This window comes from Sceloporus occidentalis, unplaced genomic scaffold, assembly GCF_023333645.1.
Source record: "Sceloporus occidentalis isolate IW3139 unplaced genomic scaffold, rSceOcc1.0.p SCAF_4, whole genome shotgun sequence".
Classification (NCBI taxonomy): Eukaryota; Metazoa; Chordata; class Lepidosauria; order Squamata; family Phrynosomatidae; genus Sceloporus; species Sceloporus occidentalis.
The window spans coordinates 156,864,655-156,883,797 of NW_028316984.1; the positions used below are offsets into that span (position 1 = coordinate 156,864,655).

General features: G+C 39.7%; 1 protein-coding gene across 4 annotated transcripts in view; it reads right to left on the reverse strand.

Moving 5' to 3' along the window:
• HEATR5A (HEAT repeat containing 5A) overlaps positions 1 to 19,143 on the reverse strand; it is a 105,065-nt gene that overhangs the window by 19,655 nt on the left and 66,267 nt on the right. For all 4 annotated transcript variants that reach the window (XM_089522078.1, XM_089522077.1, XM_089522076.1 and 1 more), the window contains 9 exons: positions 13,041 to 13,280; positions 11,768 to 11,949; positions 9,561 to 9,629; positions 8,748 to 8,927; positions 7,341 to 7,572; positions 6,192 to 6,440; positions 4,732 to 4,859; positions 3,834 to 3,981; positions 995 to 1,267 (listed from right to left, as the gene is read on the reverse strand). In XM_089522078.1, coding sequence (XP_089378204.1) covers positions 995 to 1,267; positions 3,834 to 3,981; positions 4,732 to 4,859; positions 6,192 to 6,440; positions 7,341 to 7,572; positions 8,748 to 8,927; positions 9,561 to 9,629; positions 11,768 to 11,949; positions 13,041 to 13,280 — 1,701 coding nt within the window. The remainder of the gene's footprint in view (positions 1 to 994; positions 1,268 to 3,833; positions 3,982 to 4,731; positions 4,860 to 6,191; positions 6,441 to 7,340; positions 7,573 to 8,747; positions 8,928 to 9,560; positions 9,630 to 11,767; positions 11,950 to 13,040; positions 13,281 to 19,143) is intronic.

Genomic DNA, 19,143 nt, shown 5'->3' on the forward strand with positions numbered 1-19,143 from the left:
GCTTAGCGCGGCGGAATGAAGGAACTGAAGAGGAGCGGGCCACCAGGGGCCTTATATATGGGTGGGCGGGGCTACCGCCAAAAAGTTGCAGAAAGATACATTACTTTCTGCCTGGAGATTCTAGAAGTTTCCGAGGATTGCTGCGCAGGCGCAGAATAAACCCATTTGTGTGATTCGCAGAGACCACGAAGAAGAAGTAGCTACAGTGGTACCCCGGGATACGAATTCACCGCGTTACGAAATTTCCGGGGTACGAAAAAGTTAGATTTAAAAAAACTGTTCCGGGTTACGAATGATTTTTCGGGTTACGAAAATCTTTTCGGCGCGTTTCGGCGCGAAATTCAAACCGCAGCTAGCGGCTTTCCAGCGGCTTTTTCAGGTTGCGAAATGTATCGGGTTACGAACGGCGCCGCGGAACGAATTAAATTCGTAACCCGAGGTAGCACTGTATTTCTCAGATGCAAATATATTTAATAAAAATGCTTATTAAGCACCCATGGTGTCTTGATGCTAAACAGAAATATTTGGGTAACATTGTTTGGGCCAAATGCTTACAATATAGTAAGCACATAGGAAAGAAAGCAGATATAGGACAGAGAAAGGAAAGAAAAAAGTGAAATCCCTATTTAAAGCAATAGACAGTTCTGACAACATGCTTTTATCTGACTTGTATGGCCCATGTTGGTGGCCTATTTACATCAGTAGTGTGACATTAGAACCATGTTTGTGCTCTGATTTATTATACTGTTTATAATCTAAAGGCCATTTTGAATTTTGATTCTGTCTTCTGGGTATTAGCTACTCCTCCTAATTTGGTATTATTTGCAAATGTGATGGTTCAACAATCTATTTTTAATCTTCTAAAAACAATACTGATAACAGAAATTGTGAATATATTGTCTCAGTGTATACATAATGGCATAAGACACTCCCCTCCCTAGAGCATTTCCTTAATTCCCTTTCAGTTAAAACATATTTTGATATTTCATCTTACCTTCTGGTGAGCAGACTGCTGGCACGCCAGAGAGGATTCCTAATGCTGCTGACACCAGCCTGCTTCCATTTTCTGATAATATTTGAGGTTTTCCGGCTGTAATTCCAGAACTACCTGTTATCTTTGGGTTAAGTTGAGGTAGCTGTCTTACAAGAATGCACATACACATCTCTAGTGTTGCAAAAACTAAGGACTTTCCAGGTATCAGCCCTCCTGTGTCTTTTCCTTCTCCAAACTCTGGTAATGTTTCCTTTTCTTCAGCACCATCATCAACTAAAATGAAAAAAGGACAAAGATATACAGCAAGTGCCTTTGGTTTGAAAAATGTACTCATGGAAAATTTCTAAGCAGTAACTGGTTGCACTGTTTTATTTTAGTTTGTGTATGGAAGAATGATAAAACGATTACACTAATCCAGAAAGAGCGGTCTAGGTACAGAAATAGGCTTTTGTCTGAAGATGCCCTTTCTTCATGAGGGCAGATGGACAGAAGAAGAATGCTACTGGGGAGTGAAAAGTCTTTTATCCAGAACCTGGAATTGTATACATTGTGCTTGTTCTACTAGAGCAAAACTAGAAATCTGCACTATCTGTCCTAAAAGCAGCGATAACATGATCAGAGGCACATTCATAGGCAATTGAACTTATTTATACACTTTGATCTTCTATGCACTCACAAAATATGTTCATATATGTATTTCGCACATATTCATTTGTACCCATGAAGAACAAAATCTGCTGTGGGAGATTCTATGAGCAAGCCACATGGATAAAAATGCAAAGGCTTGTTAACAGCCTGGACAACAACAGGCTTGTGGAAGAGGTATGCATTAAGGAAATCTTGCTCATTTATGTAGCGTCATTTATTTCAATGATGTGTTCCAAAGGGCAAGTTTGACAGATCCCATGCCCAAAGGGTTTATAATTAAAAAAAAATAAGAGGGAGGGAGGGAAAAGAAATGGAGGCAGGGGGTAAACTGGGGGGAAAAGGCTCATTTCAATTGTACATGCTTGTTTTTCTCCAGCCATCTCAACAGACATTTTAAACACTGAATCCCACATTAATCTATGCCATAATTCACAATTTAGCTCCATTTCAGCAGCTAAACCTTACAAGCACAGGGTAGTCTCAGACACAGTGTTACTATTGTGCTACTACCTGAGAAAGAAGAATAGCCTTTTTTCCATCAGACATAATGCCTACCTAGTCTAGCATTCTGTTTCCTACAGTGGCTGAACAGAAGCCCCCAGCAAGACCACAAGCAAGACACGAAGATAACAGTCCTCCTCCACTGCTATATCCTAACAACAAGAATTAGGAGGCATTTTGACTCTGATCCCAGGAGTAATATATATCCATCATGATAGCTTTATCCTCCATGGATGTGTCCAATTCCATGTTAAAGTATTTACATTGATGGACATCACCACTTCCTATGGTAATGAATTCTACAGTTTAATTATGCAACGTGTGGAAAAAGTACTTCCTCTCATCTATCCTGCATGCTAAAAATTCTAATTTTGTGAAGATGCTGAGAATCCTTTCTTGAGGCATTCTGAGATCCTTTACAAAATTATAATCCCCAACTTTGTTAAATGGAAAGATGCATCTTGTTTTAGTTTGTAGAGGAAGAATGTATTTTGAAAAAAAAAATGATCTGGCCAAGTTCTTTTTCAATTTCAGTGGGGCAGAAAACCTTATCAGCACAGTTAATTGCAATCATGAGGCAATGGAAGAATGGCATCTGGTTGCAGTGACAAAGGAGGATGAGACAATGATGATGGCAAAAGTTATGACAGAACTACATCAGTGTCAACAGCAAAAAGAGATGGCTGTCACCCTTCAGAGGCTGACTCCCAAGTAGTTATTTCTTGTACCCCAGCCCTATGGGAGTGATAACTGCCATATCATAGGTGCTGTGGCAAAGGTAATTTTCCATGCTACCTTTCCAATAGTGTTTTGACTCCAAGAAGCCCTCAGGTTTACAGCGATATAATCAGCTTGGAGCAGCCACCACCTTCTCCTATCAGTGTTGTCACTATTCTTCTACTTGCACAAGGTGATTTTGCATTACAGTTTCTTGTACATACCATTTAATGCTATAGATTCTAGCTTCTGTGTTAATTGTAGCAAATACATGCTGGCTTAAATCAAACCGCTATTTCAACTAGAGTAGACACACTGAATCAACTGCTAAATGGTTAACTCAACACTTGTGTAAATCCCATTGAGTCACTGTAGGCGGAACTAGCAATTTAAGTCTATGTATGTTAGGTTCACTAAGAAAAAAAATGGGGAATAGTTTGAAGCACTACCAAGGAACGTTCTTGTACTGACTCCCACTGCTGTTTCCTCCATTGGAAAATGGACACACTTTCTCTTGAAAACTGGTGGAAAAGGAGTTAGGATTTATGGCTCCTTGAGAAGCTATCAGATAATATGGAAATTTACGAAGGACATAACTATCAAGACACGTTTCTAGACAAATGGTTTCCATTTATCAATACAAAGAAACATCAAATACAACAACCATCTTCAGATTTAAATTTATGGTTGGATGTTTTAATGTAAGTTCATAAAAGTTTTGGTGGAGGACTATTTTAAACCCAAATGATAATTGGATGAGATTATATATGATATACTTGAAACTCATTTATAACTTAGACCTATGGAAAAATAATATCCTGATTCTTCTACTGTTATATATTTGTATTTCTTGGTTTACATTGTTTAAATACTTACATTATGTTTTACAAATCTTTCAAAAAAAATTTCAAAAAAAATTAAGACAGTAAAACCATAGCCATTAGAAATTTGGCCAAATCTATGTCATTATTACCTTCTGCACTTCTCCGTTTTTCCTTGACATGTTCTTGTGCTGCAAAAAGAATCTGATGAACAACCCCTAGAGCAGCAAGCTGAATGTCAGGGGACTCTCTGGTCAGTATAAGGCGATGCAAAACATTCAGCAGTTCGACACTCAGCTCCTATATGAAGGAAAATAGGACACGACTTTTTCATTAATTTTAACATTTCAAATTTCATCCTTAGGATAACACTTTAGGTAACAGGGTAAGGGTGTGAAACTTTCCCAATGTTACTTATTTTGCTTTGTGACTAGTGGTTAGCCCAGTTTTCTATGGTCCAAGACCAACTGCATTATACACACATATGGGCTACATAGTAGTAAAATAGTAAAATATATGTACTATTTACAAAACAGTCTTACAATTTTATATATTTCTTGTGGAATAAATTTTATTGATGGTTCATAAACCAGAATAAGAGAAGAAGAAGAAAAGAAGGGAAAACACCAATAACAACAAACACATGTATAATCTATCTGAGAGAGAGAGAAAAACAGGTACAGGAAAACATGAATATATTAAAAATAATCTAGCACACCATGTACCCACTCCTCACCCCTTACTACTTATGCAGCCTTACTAGTTTGATAAAAATATTGCATGGCAACCAGTGCATGGCCTAGAAAGTAATGTCACATTTTATTGGCACTGCCTGTTCCTGCATAAATTGGTTTTGCTTCAATTTAAACTGTTTTTATCTTTTTTATTAACCCGAAGAATAAAGGAAACTTAAACATTACATTGCGAGCATAACATAAGGCTACCATGATGGAACATAACAGAAGAAGTTGTTTCTTAGAAATGTCAGTCACAAATAACCATCATAAAACTAAATTTTTTGAACTCAGGTTTTCCAGATTAGATTGTTACCTGATCACTACCAATTTTAGACCTTGGCCAAGGAACATCAAGTATTGCCTGTAGGGCATGTAGACAAGCAGTAATGTTTTCCATTGCTGCATCTGACCGAGGAGAACAGAGGAATTCAACACTAATTCCTAAAGAAGAGGGAAGAATTACCATTAAAATAATTAATTATAATTAATTTTTACAGAACTAGAAGTATACCTAAGCAATACTATACAGCTGGCAAAATCCAACTATAATTTCATATGCCATTCAAGTGACAGTAGAAGCCCACACAGAATCATAGTTGGAAGAGACCACAAGGGCCATTCAGTCCAACCCCCTGCTATGCAGGAAATCCAAATCAATGCTCCAGAGTGTAGAGTCCCTTCCACAATACACAATTACAGCAGTATGATTCGACTTCAGCTACCATGGCAACATCCAATGGGATCCTGGGACCTGCAATTTAGGGGGGAGAGAGTGTTCAGAATTCTCACCCAGAGAATTCTAAGACATCACCTAATAACAAACCCAATCTGTATCTCACAGAATGGATGGTGTGAAAGGTCCTCAAGATTAGGTTTCAGACCTGATTCCAATGTGGTTTAAGTGTTGTTGGCTGTGATAATTCAGTACAGCATAATGATATTCTGCAGTAATTCTATGCAATTTTATCTTTTTTATTTAATTTTTTATAATATTTCCATAAACAAATATATCCCTACATTCTATTACATTTTAACAAATTATTTTATATACCCCTCAGTGCCCCACCCTTTCCCGGAGCCATTTCCATCCTTATATTCCATCCAAAATTTCAGTTCATCTTCTGGAGGTCATCTTCCATCTTCTTTTCTCAATACTTTCTCAACAAATTCTTTCCAAATCCCCTCAAAGTCATTTCTTTTCCATAGTCCTTTTTTTACTTTCAGTTTACACGTCAATTTATCGTTAATAGCTAATTTCCATACCTCTTTGTACCAATCCTCCACTTCTACATCCATTTTCGTTTTCCAACACCTTGCTATTATTAATCTCGCTGCTGTAAGCAAACTTGTTACCAAATCTTTTTTTTCTTTTTTCCATTTCTCTGAATCATATAACGATAACAAAACTATATTCCGTCTTCTATCTATTTTTATATTCATAACATTTTCTATTTCTAGTAGCACTTTTTCCCAGAAATTTTGTACATGTTTACATTGCCATCACATATGCATATATGACCCTACTTCTTGACAGCCTCTCCAACAATTTTTTGAATTATTCTTATTAATATTATGTAATCTCACTGGAGTCAGGTACCATTTCCAAATCAACTTATAATAATTTTCTTTTATCCGAACTGATAAATTTTTATCAAAGGTAGTGTATTAACCCCGCTAACTTATATATTAACAGTCCATATGAATATATGCAATGACACCAGGCAAAAATTGTGTTGCAAAACAACATTAAAAAAACCCTTCACACTCACTAACCCAAGATAAGATGAAATCTGTCCGTATTCACATCTTCAGGTGATTTTATGGCACCCCTAGAAGTTGAGTCTTGACACATAGTAGTTGGAGTGACAGGTCGAGAGAGATTAGTTAGACCTTCATCTGAATCACCTATAAGGAAACCTGTGTTGGTAAGCCACAATGCTGTAGCATGAAGAATCAGAGCCCAGGAGTTTTGATAATGTGGTCTTGAATTTTCAATTGTTTCCACAGTATAGAAAGCACCACCTTACAAAAAAGCAATAAAAATTCAGCATTATCCAAATAATTCTAAATATAGTTATTGTTTTAATTGCAGTTCATTACTATAAACAAACATACAGGGAGGACCTGGCAAGCTATTCTTTGCAAGTGTTACTACTCATATAATCTAAGAAACAATTTCCATAAATTTCTTCAACTTCACACTGCAATCTCATAGACCTTAAATCTACTTGATAGTAATTATTTACTTTATTTATAGTCTGCTTTCCCCCCAGAATTGGACTCATGATGAATCCTTACAAATTAAACCAGTTATAATATGGATGAACATATATAAACAATGATAATTTAATAATAGTTATACTATGAATAACATTAAAAATGTAAAACATACATTAAAAACAGTTTGAAAACAATACAGCATGTTTGAAAATAGTACAGATATTTACCCATTGGAGCAGTTATAACAAGGGAGTTGTGTGCAACCAACACAAGTTAAAAATCTGCTGCAGCTTTTTGGATCAGCTGACATTTTCAAACAGTCTGCAAAGACAGCTCTGTGTAAAGCATGTTGTGTGTATCTGCCTTCAGGTTGTCTGTCGATATATGGTGACCCCATGCATTTTATAGGCTTTCTTAGGGCACAAGATGGTTTTTGCCAGTTCCTTCCTCTGAAATATAGCCTACAGTACCTGGTATTCATTGGCAGTTTATCATTTTCAAATAGATGTGACTAGAGTAGATGTACTAAGCAATGATATCTGCATAAGTGTTGACTTATCATTAGATTAAATGTTGTTATTGGAATCATATAGCTAGCACATTTTAGTTTGGGAAATCAGACCCCAGATATGTGGCATCTGAATAACCATGCACTTGCTAAACACTTTCAAGAGAAACTTTATTACTCCACTTGCCTCCTACCTTCAGCAGGAAGTTGACACGAGTATTCTGAAGGTAACGTTAAGAGAGCAAAATCCTGAAGTGCAGCAAGCCAGAGTTTGCTCAGACTCCCCAGGTCTGCTTGAACTAGCTGCAGAAGTTCATCCACTGAAGATATTTGATCCCTGTAACTCTCCTCTCTGGCGTTTGTGGCAAAAGGTGGCCTACTGATGTTGCTTTGTTTTTTATGTTTTTCTACTGCAACTATATAAACCTGTTTACAAGAATAAAATTGAATGGAGAGTCCTGATCATAGTTTATCCAACAAGTTTGGATGAAACTAAGAAAGTACCAGTAATAAATGACATCACTCTGAAACCATTAACAGCATTACATCACCACCCACATTCTCCCGAGTTTCATTTATCAGAATGATCTCATCTCTCATGCTCATAGGATATCCACAGTTTATGACATGGAGTATTCAACCTAATATACACTATTGCAATACAAATAATAAATCAGATTAATGGTTTTAAACAGCAAAGTTTCACTGAACAATTGCATTAAATGCTGGATAACTGTATTTCTGGACTGATGTATTGACTAAACAAATAGTATACTACTATTTGAGAAATCATTTATTTCATTTTTATGCCACCTTTCTCTCTAAAAGAGATCCAAAGTGGGTCACAAGATAAAAACACTTTAAAAACTACTTTAAAAACAATTAGAACCACCTCGTTAAAACAGTATAAAATTAAGATTATATACATACAAATGTTAAAAATCATAATCTAAAACACATACCCCATTTAAAAGCCACCCTGTCATGATTCTTAGTCTTGAAAAACCTCTCTAGCTTTAAGATAAAAAGGATTTTTTTCTGTTATCATTCTGAACCACAGGTTGTTGTTGTTTTTATTATTATTATTATTAAGCAGGTTGAACAGAACATATGTGCACATTTTTTTCCAAAGCCCACAACTCAAAGGATATACACTCATCCCTCAACATCTCCATGCTTTGACTTTTGCAGATTTGATTATTCACTGATTTTATTAATATGTTCTCTCTAGGAATATCTAGGTCCTCCAGCACAACTCTATGGTCAACTTTAACCAAAAGTTGCACTGAAGGACCTAGAGATTGCTAGAGAGAACACTCCACTAGGCATTTGTAGCTCCTCCAGTGTAATTCAATGGTCAATGTATGGCAGATGTTGACCACAGAGTTGCACTGGAGGACCTAGAGATTCCTAGAGGTGTTATCTTAGGTAAAAATATGTTTTTGTTATTTTCAGTTTTTCCACATTCATGGGGATCCTGTGCCCCTAACCCCAGTGAATGTGGAGGGACAAGTGTAGTTCCACTTTTTAGACACTAGTACTTTTGGATTTTAACCCACAATTACAGTTCCAAAATATATGTGCAATTGTTTTTGAAGTACCTCTGCCCAAGCTTTTAGAACAGCCAGTATCTCCATAGTTGTTGTGGCTTCATTGTACAGTTGACTCTGTGCTTCTTTTCCAGCTTGTACTTTAGTCAAGGATGTCACGAGCAACTGATGAACTCTTTGAAGGTCATTAAGGTCATTTACTACACCACTTGCCATCCAAGCACTGCAAACCTAGCATGATAGTGAATTGTATGGTTATTTTTAAAATGCTATAGAGGACTTTCCCAAGAGAGAGGAAGACAGGGGAGAGATTAAATCTAACCCTGTGCAATCCAAGGCACACTATCCCACTATCCCTCCTTACTGGCACAGATATCCAAGACAGTTTCAATGCCAAAACTAGGGGTAAATTATGATTGAAACTGATCCAGAAAATCCGCATTAGTTATGCACATGTCTGTATTTGCTGAGGACAAATCAGCACGATTACTGTCAGAAAGTAGGCTCAATAATGAGCTTTTCCTCAATAATGAATTTTTCAGTTGGATGCATTGTGAAATTTTTTCAATTCACATTCTAGACATCTCGCAGTCTGCTTCAATGCACGTACAATCAGGTCCCTACTAAGGAGCCCGGAAACATATGGCCAGCTCAAGAAGACACTTGGAAGTGATGAGATTAAAAACAACCAGGTCATTTTTGCATTCTTATACAGTGACCAGGGATTCCACAGGAGCACTAGTTATACCAGTCACAAAATCCCTAGACAAACGCCTCAGGGATTCACTCTATTACTTGCCAATATTTTATGGAATTTAAATTAATGGGTTGAGGGGGGTTTGTTCTGTTTTGTTTTAAACTTACCTGGCATGCTTTTGCTGTTACATCAGGTGGTGTGTCTGGGGTAAAGGCTGGCCTAAGTGCTGCACCAACCTGATTAAAAAATGAAAAAAGGTTAAAATAATTTTATCAGAGACCTAAATCCAATTGTTAGTCCTTAGAATCAGTGGGAATATGGCTGAATCAGGGGGAATCTGGTAAATCAACATTTATGCAAGAGCCACTGATTCAGTAATTCTACTCTTTGTTGTTGTGCACCGTCCAGTAGTTTCCAAATTATGGTAACCCTAAAGTGAACCTATCATGAGCTTTTCTTGACAAGTTTTGTTCAGAGGAGGTTTGCCATTGCCATCCTGTGAGGCTGAGAAACTGTGACTTGCCCAAGGTCAGCAGGTTTACATGGCTGAGCTGGGATTTGAACCCTGGTTTCCAGAGTGCAAGGCTCGAACCACAATGCTGTCTCTCTCTAATCTACTCTACCCTACTCCATCTGCTTCTGCTTCTACTCCGACTCTTTTTTGGACTAAATTACATTTAGGACAGAATACTTCATTTAAGGAAACTGACGCATCTAATATTTTTACTAATGTGTACTGTATTTGAGTATAACGTGTACAGTATTTGAGTATAATGCACTTGAGCAATAAATGGTGATGTGCATGCAAATTGATTTCATTGTAGGAACTGAAAACTTGCAAGATTATCCCTAACACAGATAGCAGTTTAACATCACTCCATATGCTGACTGTGATCACATGGTGAGCTGCAGGTATACAATAACTTACTATACACAAAAGATAGCTTACTTTTTTATAACAAAGTATGTAAAGTATTGGATAATTCATATTAAACATTTCACAATAAAACAAATCAGATGCAAAAATTATGTTAATTTATTTTCAGACCTTGTCCCCCACATTTCCATAAAAATATTCTCAAGAAAGTCTCAGACCAAATAAAAATAATAATGAAATTTAAGTATTCAAAATTAACACTAAAAATCCAAGTCAATATAACAAAAAAGCTGGGGTCAAAACTTAAAGCAATTTATAAGCTATTTAAAGAAATAATTTTATTTCAGAATAATTATTTCAGAATAAAGCATTTTACAAGCTAAATTACCGTGGTGTTTGTTTATACTTGTATTGGATCCATGTTGAATACAATAAAGCAGGGCTGGACATTTGCAGAAATGGTGCAGGCCAATTTTCATCCTGTTACCCTGACCCCAATAAAACCATTTAAAAAAATGCAATTCTCTCTGCACACAATGGCTAGTGTGCTATAAAAAGCAGCAGTTTTGCTCTCGCCTCCCCCCCCCCCCCATTTTGGAAATGAGAACTCGCAAAAATCAGATGACATTTAAACAAAGTGAGTGCTAACATTTCTGATTTTGAGAGAGAGAGAGAGAGAGAGAGAGAGACTGGCGTGAAGCAGACAGCCAGGAATAAGTAGCTTCTAGCCACTCTAGCCGCAATTGGGCTGGGACCACAGCAACCACACAGCCAACTCCCAAATGGGCCACTGCTTGTGGTCCCAAGCTGAGTGCCACAGGAGCCGGATTAAAATGGCTTCTTTTTGTTCCAATACTTCGGACCGGAGTATAGCATCAGAGTGACCACAGCCCCAAAGCGGCCGGAAGCCACTTCTTTTGCCCCTTTGTTTTCCAGGCGAGAGAGAGAGAGCGCAAACACCAATCAGTGGGTACTCCAACCCTCTGGAATTCCCTTCTGAGGGAGGCAACAGTGATCTCCTCCCTGCTCTCCTTCATCTGGAACACAAAGACCTTTTATGTTTAAGCTGGTATTTAATATGTAATATCTCACAGGTTGCCATATGTCGAAGTCGGCTTGAGGTCAGTTAATAACAACAAATATCATTTATTTTCAGTTCAATTTTTTGTTGTTACCAGAAATTTTCAACCTTCACTCTGGCTCTTCCCCTTGATTTTTACTCTATTCACCTGACTTCGTAATATACTGTACTTATAAAGTTATTTGGAACAACAGTATCCTCCTCTCCAATATAGCCTTTATTTTAGGGCAACTTGACCACATATTCATAAAAGAAACCCCTTATTTACCACAACTCCAGCTCAGACCCTAGTCACATTTACAAATGCTATTCAGTATCTGTGGATAAGATATCACTCATGTGTTGTTATCTAATTATTATCATCAAGATTATTAATTTTATTTTTTCAAAAATTTCTTGAACATAAGCCTACTTACATTTGCTTGATATTGCTCCAGAATTACATGGCCTGGGAACTCTGGCTCTGGTACAGCAGCAAACTTTCGAATGAGAATTAATAACATCTGAAGGCCAGAAAGACGAAGATAGTCACTGTGATCAGTGGCAGCCATAAAAGCCATGCGGATCAAGTCAGCTAAATGCAGTACTAAGAAATCATCTGAGTATGATTAAAAAAGAAAAACAGCACTTTACTAATAAGAAAAATATATTTGATTTTTTTTCAGTGTGGATCCCTAAACCACTTGTGCCTTTTCCTTCATCCCTTGTCTTTAATTACATCAAAATTGTAATTTAAATACACCAGCATCACTTTAGATAATAAATCAGCTGTAGAGGAAGTCACCAATTACAACTGCACATTGTTAAAATTTTGTGTCAAGCTTGTGTCTAGGCTTGCAACAATTGGAAAAATGTATTTAAATTTTTTTAACTTCTAAAGAGGTAGTTATGTTATTCTGTAGCATCTAAAACAAGAATTTGAAGCACTTCAAAGATTAACAGATTTAACTCTAAGGGTTATAGTTCACTTCAACAGAAGCATGAATCATCATTCTCAGTTGGCAGTTATATGTATGCATGTATTTATTTTATTGCATTTTTATCCCACCTTTATTCTGGCAAGTGATTCAGGGCAGTACACTCAAGCTATATACAATTATTGCTCTATATGTCTAGAATGCGTGTGTGTGTGTGTGTGTGTGTGTAAAGAAAGGAAAAATAGATTAAAATAATCATGAAATGCAAAGAGAATAATCTGTGACAATTTAATGTATACAAGAAATCTACAGTGATTCACAGGAGGTGATCATTTAACCATCCCAAATGTGGTGTGTTAACTGCAAATTTATAATGGGACTAAAAGTCAGACTGTATTTTTATTTTTACTCTTTCTGAAAGTGCTTGCCTTTTTTCTTTCTTCCCTCCCTCCTTGTGTATATGTACACAGAGCAATACAGCTCCCCAAGAGGAAAACTCTTAATACGTCTGATACCACACTCTAGTTCAGAAACATGTATGCCATAATAAATATTGCCTTGTTTGTATTACATCTGTATATACACAGACATCAAGTTAGCAATAATCTATTCTTCAACATATAGTCTTTCTCTCAATAAACATCTGCTACAGCATTGTGAGGAGATACTGCTGTATTCCACTAAGCTACTACTTATCAACATTAAACTTAGTTGTATTTTGGACTCCTGAAAATTGTCACACTGATGTTTGTGTGCTGACATGAACACATACCTCTTGAATCCCTTTGCTTCATTTCCTGAGCCAGAGCTATGTCAAAGTGAGCACTGTCAGCATTCTCACACTGACTGATAATTTTACAAACGCATTCTGCAGCGAAAACTCTAGTAGCCCATCGAGGATGGAGGAAAGGGTGCAATCTTTCATCATTTTCCAAAGCCAAGGCCAATTCATCATCTGTTTGAGCATCCTCTTCCTCTTGGGTGGTGTCTACAGGAGCCACTATTGTGAAGTCTGCATTAAGATACAATAGGCAGGGAAACTGTTTAACAATGGAACTTAGTTAACAGAAGGGGCCTAGGGTACTGGAGCCTTAACCATCAAAGACTCAGGGCACATAACAGAACAGAAGTTGGGTAAGCAAATAACAGGAAGGTAGCAAGGAGGAATGAGCAAAGGAAATGGAAAAGAGGAATGGTGAATTAGAAAACTTTAGAGGGAGAAACAGAGAAGGATAGGTTGCTTACCTGTAACTAGTTATTTGAGTGGTCATCTGTGAATTCACACAAAAGAGTTTTCCTGTGTCTGTGCAGAGACATTTGGAACCTTCTAGAACTGCTAAGGAAGACTTTGTGGCAGTAGCTCTGCCCACCCTATATATACCCCTAGTGTTCTTGCTCTTTCCCTTAGTTCAAATTTGGATGCAACATAGCAGCATTCTGAGGAAACATGTGCAGGACACAACCTGAGGGGAGGATGGACGGGTTTGTGTGAATGCACAGATGACCACTTGAAGAACTAGAGTTACAGGTAAGCAACCTATCCTTCTTTGTCACTGTCTCTGTGAATCACACAAATGGGTTAGACGAGCAAGCTGCAGTCATAGGAGGAGTGTTGTGACATAAAGCACCCAGTGTAGCAAACCAAAATGTGTTTTATTAAACAACAAACAGAAAAGCATGCAATAAACAAACCTTAGTGCAACCCAGAAAGCAACACTGCCCTCCAAAAAGCTGCATCATTTCTAGTTCTGGTATTTAGCCTGTAGTGAAATATGAAAGTCAAGGGCTGGGCCTGGGACCAGATTGTAGCTTTGCAGAAGTACTCTAGGGGCATTCCTTAGAGAAAGGCAAATGTTGCTACTGCCCTGGCAGAGTGTGCTCAAATTTGAGCCAGAGTCTTCCCTGAGAGTTCATAGGCTAAATGGATAATAGCAGTCATCTATTTCGAGAAGCGCTGAGGGGTGATTGGATGTCCAAATTTCAAATCCAAGTAACAGACAGTCTCTTAGATCATCTTGAATCCGATGTCTGGTTGACACAGAATGTAAGTACTCTCCAGACATCGAGAGAATGGAAAAAGACTCAGTATCAATGGTAAAGCAATGTCCTGGCTCAAACAGAATGAAGACACCACCTTGGGTAGGAAGGTAATGATTGAACATAGAACAACTTTGTCTTTATGGAAACGAAGATAAGGTTGGTCCACACAGACCGCACAAAGTTCACCAGCATGGCAAGCGGACATGATGGCAACAAGGCATGCAGTCTTCCAGGTGACAAGCCTGAGATCAGCTGTAGCCAATAGTTCAAAAGGCTATTTGGAAAGCTGTGCAAGGATCAGTTCAAGATTCCAAGCTGTCATTGATACTGAAAGCAGGAGGATGCAGCTCAAAAATCTTTGAGGATTTTTTTAATCAGAGGGTCCTGAAAGAAAGATAGGTGACCATCAAATGATAGTGACCGCAGAGGGCTGCCAAATAACACTTTAGAGAAGGGATGGAAAGGCCAGTTTCTGCCAAAGACATTAAAAAGTCCAAATTTTGTGTAGTTTGAATCCAAGAGGGAAAGATATCTGTTGGTTAAAAAGTCTAGAAATTTAGCCCTGTTTAAGTAATTGAAGGGGTGTCATGCTGAGGAGGGAGCAAGCTTGTTTTCTGCTGCTCCAGAGAATAGGACCCGAAACATGGATGGAAGCTACAGGAAAAGAGATTTCAACTCAACCTTAGGAGCAACTTCCTGACAGTGAGAGCTGCTCAACAGCGGAACACACTGGAGTCTCCTTCTGTCTCTTGTCATGCACCATTCCGAGATCTGAAGGGTGAGGCTTAATAACGCCTGAGATCTTGTGCCGCCTTGTTTGTTGAGGAAGTACATGACGGTGGTATTGTCACTGGCTTCAGAGAAGAGATTCAAAGGACTTCTAAGCCTTTTCCACTGCCAGCATCTCAAGGGTGTTGATGTGAAGAAGTTTTTTCTTGGAGGACCATTTTTCCTTTACTGTGAGACCCTCTAAGTGAGCTCTCCAATCCTCCATCGAGGTATTGGTTGTGAGGGTGAGTTGTGGGTGTGGAGGAAGGAAAGGTATCCCTGTGCACACATTGGAGGGGTCCAGCCACCAGTCCAAAGTCCTCATCACAGGCCCTGGAGTCATGAGTCTTTTGAAAGGAGAGGGTCAAAGACAGACAGGAACTATGATTGGAACCATTGGAACCGAAGCTGGGACCAAGGAGTGATGGAAGTGGTTGAGGCTACATGACCTAGAGTGATTTGCACCACGTGGGTGAGGATTCTTCTGTGTCGAGCGCAACCCTGTACTGCTTGAACTAGAGACTTGAACCTGTCCTGGGAAAGGTACACCAAGGCCTATCTTGAATCCAGCATTGCTCAGATTAACCTGATCTCTTGAGCTGGACTTGGATTTGTTGACTATGATGCCGAGGGATTCGAGTAGAGACAGCATGAATTCGATGTCCTGAACCAGAATTCTTGCCTGGAAGATGCTGTAAAAAGCCAATTGTCCAGGTATGGGAAGAAGGATATACCTTGCTGGTGAAGATAGGTGGCCACCACGGCCATACACTTTGTGAAGACCCTGGGAGTTGTGGACAAGTGGAAAGGCAAGACTCAAAAATTGATAGAAGTGCTGTCCCACTGCAAATGCCAGGAATCTCCATTGGCACTCCATGATTGCTATATGGAAGTACCGTATTTTCCAGCATACAAGATGACTTTTTAGCCCAGGAAAATCTTCCCCAAACTCGGGGGCCATCTTGTACGCCGGATAGCCGCTGGGTCCTAAAGAGAACAGAGCCCTTGGCAGGAAAGCCTTCTCCCAAAGGCAAAGAAGTGTCCTCCTCCGTTCCTTCCCTCCTTTGCTTTCCTTCCTTCCTTCCTTCCCTCCCTTTCTTTCCCCTCCTTCCTTCCTTTTTTCTTCCTTTTCTTCTCTTCCTTCCTTGCTCCCTCCCTCCCCTCCCTCTCCTGTCCTCCTTTTCCCAGGGGCCCTGACTCTGAGAGCGAGGCTGGCTACAGAGCAACCAATCCTGTTTGGATGGAGTCACACTAACAGCCAATCAGATTGAGGACAGTGGTCGCCCCCCACCCTCACAAACTACAATTCCCAGGATTCCCTGGTTTTTCAAGGGAATTTCAAGGGAATAATAATAATAATTGCCTCCACACTTCCAGATCCCAGCCCCAGAGAATGAGTCTACAGTATATCAGTGTTGCCAATTCTGCAGGTGCATTTGGATTTAATAATGATAACAATAATGGTGATGATGATAGAGAGATAGATCTTGTAGCACCTTTGAGACTCACTGAAAGAAAAGTTGGCAGCTTTCCTAGACTTAAGCGTACTTCTTCAGATGCATGGGAATTGTAGTTCATTGTGGCACCAGAGCTCTTTCTCACAAAACTACAATTCCCAGGGTTCCCTAGCACTGAGCCAGGGCAGCTAAAGCGGTCTCAAACTGGATTATTTCTGCAGTATGGATTGGACCTTGAGCATTTTTAATAACCAAGGTCCAAAACACACTGCAGAAATAATCCAGTTTGTGATCACTTTAACTCTCCTGGCTCATTGCTAGGGAATCCTGGGAATTGTAGTTTGTTGTGGCACCAGAGCTCTTTCTGATAGAGATGGCTCAATGTCTCACAAAACTACACTTCCCAGGGTTCCCTAGCACTGAGCCAGGGCAGTTAAAGCAGTCTCAAACTGGATTATTTCTGCAGTGTGTCTTGGATCCAACTCAGGCTGCATCTTCACTCCAGAGACAATCCAGTTTCATACCGTTTTAACTGCCATGGCCCAGTGCTATGAAATCATGGGAATTGTAGTTTGTTGTCACACCAAAGTTTGCTGAGAGAGAAGGTTAAATGTCTCAGAAAACTAGAATTCCCAGGATTCCATAGCACTGAGCCAGGGCAGTTAAAGGGGTGTCAAACTGGATTATTTCTGCAGTGCAGTTGCAGCCTAACACGTTTTGATTTGGCACAAAGCTTCCTGGGCTTTGATTCCAATAGGAGCTACTTGAACTGCCACGGCTCCATCCATAGAGAATCCCTGGGATTTGTAGTTTGGAGCAGCGCAGCGCCCCCCCCCCCCCCCCGCATTCTTTGGGCAGAGAAGGCAAAAGACCTTATAAAACTACAAATCCTAGGATTCCAATAGGATGGAGCAGCAGCTCTTAAAGTGGTGTCAAACTGCATTAATTCTAAAGTGTAGATGCACCAAGAGGAAGGGCGGGAGGAGTTGTCGAGGCGGGTGAAATAATGTTGTGTATGCTGTTATTTCAAATGTGGAACACACTCCTTCCGCAGAGTGTAGTGGAGTCTGCCTCTTCTTCCCCTTCTTTTCTTCTTTCTCCTTCTCCTTTTTTCTCCTCCCCCCTCTTTCTCCTCTGTCGCTGCTGCTGCTGTTGTTGTTGTGTGCCTTCAGCTCCTTTCTGACTTATCGTGGAAGAGAGGGGTAGTCTTATACGGCGAGTATATCCCAAACACTCTATTTTAAGTTGTAAAGTTGGGGGTTGTCTTATACACCCAGTCGTCTAATACTCCGGAATATACAGTAGGCATTATGGAAGTAGGCATCCTAGAGGTCGAGGATGGCAAACCAGTCTCTTTTCTGCAAGAGGAGAAGGATCAAAGAAAGAGTTACCATATGGAACTGTCCGTAAGAGATGTGGGAATTTAGATGGTGTAGGTGTAGGCAAAAGGTGGAGGCAATAGGTAGGTGTCCCATTTGGAGACAATAAAGTATCTTGAAAAGAAACAGTGTCGAATCCGAGAGATGGGTACAGGTTCGGTAGCACCCCTGGGAAAGAAGCATGTGCACTTCATCGAATAGGGTATTTCAAGGGGGTGTAACTCGTAAAATCCCCGTGGAGGTAGTGTTTCAAACTTTAGAGCATAGCTGTTGGCAATGATGTTAAGCACCCACAAATCTGATGTTATGGAAGCCCAATTGTTGACATAGTGGGCAAGTCTATGACCAAAGAGGGGTAGAGGAAGGACGTGCACACAAGGGGAAAGTCACAGGTGCTTTTTACTTTTCTCATCCTTTCTTTTGAAGGATTAGCGGTACTGAGGTTGAGTGGTGTTGCATCTGCCAGAGGAGGAAGAAGATTAGGAAGGAAACCTTTGCTTCCTCGGTCCCGACAGACTGTAAGACCATGCTTGGCCATAGGACAGACGCTGCCAACAGCAACGTCGATGTGGGGTGAAACGTGGTGAAGATGATGGGAAAGGCCAGAGGCTCGAAGACAGGCGTGGCGTCGAAGGGCCACCAAGCCTGACAACAACTTTGCAGCACTGTCCACAGAATGACAGGTGAGTTAATCTCTTGGGTCCCAAGAGGGTGGGCTTTGGCTTGCAGAGCCTGAGCTAAATGTAGGTCCTCGTCCGGAAACTTATTGAAAAGAGAAGAACTCTTTCCCAGAGGTGTTGCTGATAAGCCTCCATGCATTCCGAGTAGTTAGGCACATGAAGACCCAGAGCTGCTGCATAATACAGCTGCCTGCCCATGCAGTCAACCTTCCGACCTTCCTTCTCGGCTGGTGTCTGACATCCTGGGGGTTGTTTTAAGCTGGGAGGCTTCCACCATGACCGAGCTTGGTCTCAGGTGCTCAAAAAGCCAAGTAGAGTCAGAGGGTGTAATCCAGTAAAGTTTATCAATCTTCCTCAAGGTGGACAGCATGGTGGCTGGAGTGGCCCAAGAACACTTGGCGATGTGGGACATGGTTGCAAGAAGTTCAATGGATGCTGGAGTAAGGACCTTCAACTGGATGTGTTCATATATAGAATCCGGTGGTTCCAATTCATGATACACCATGTCAAGTTACATTGGCCATTCTGATGACTTGCTCTGAGAAGGAGCG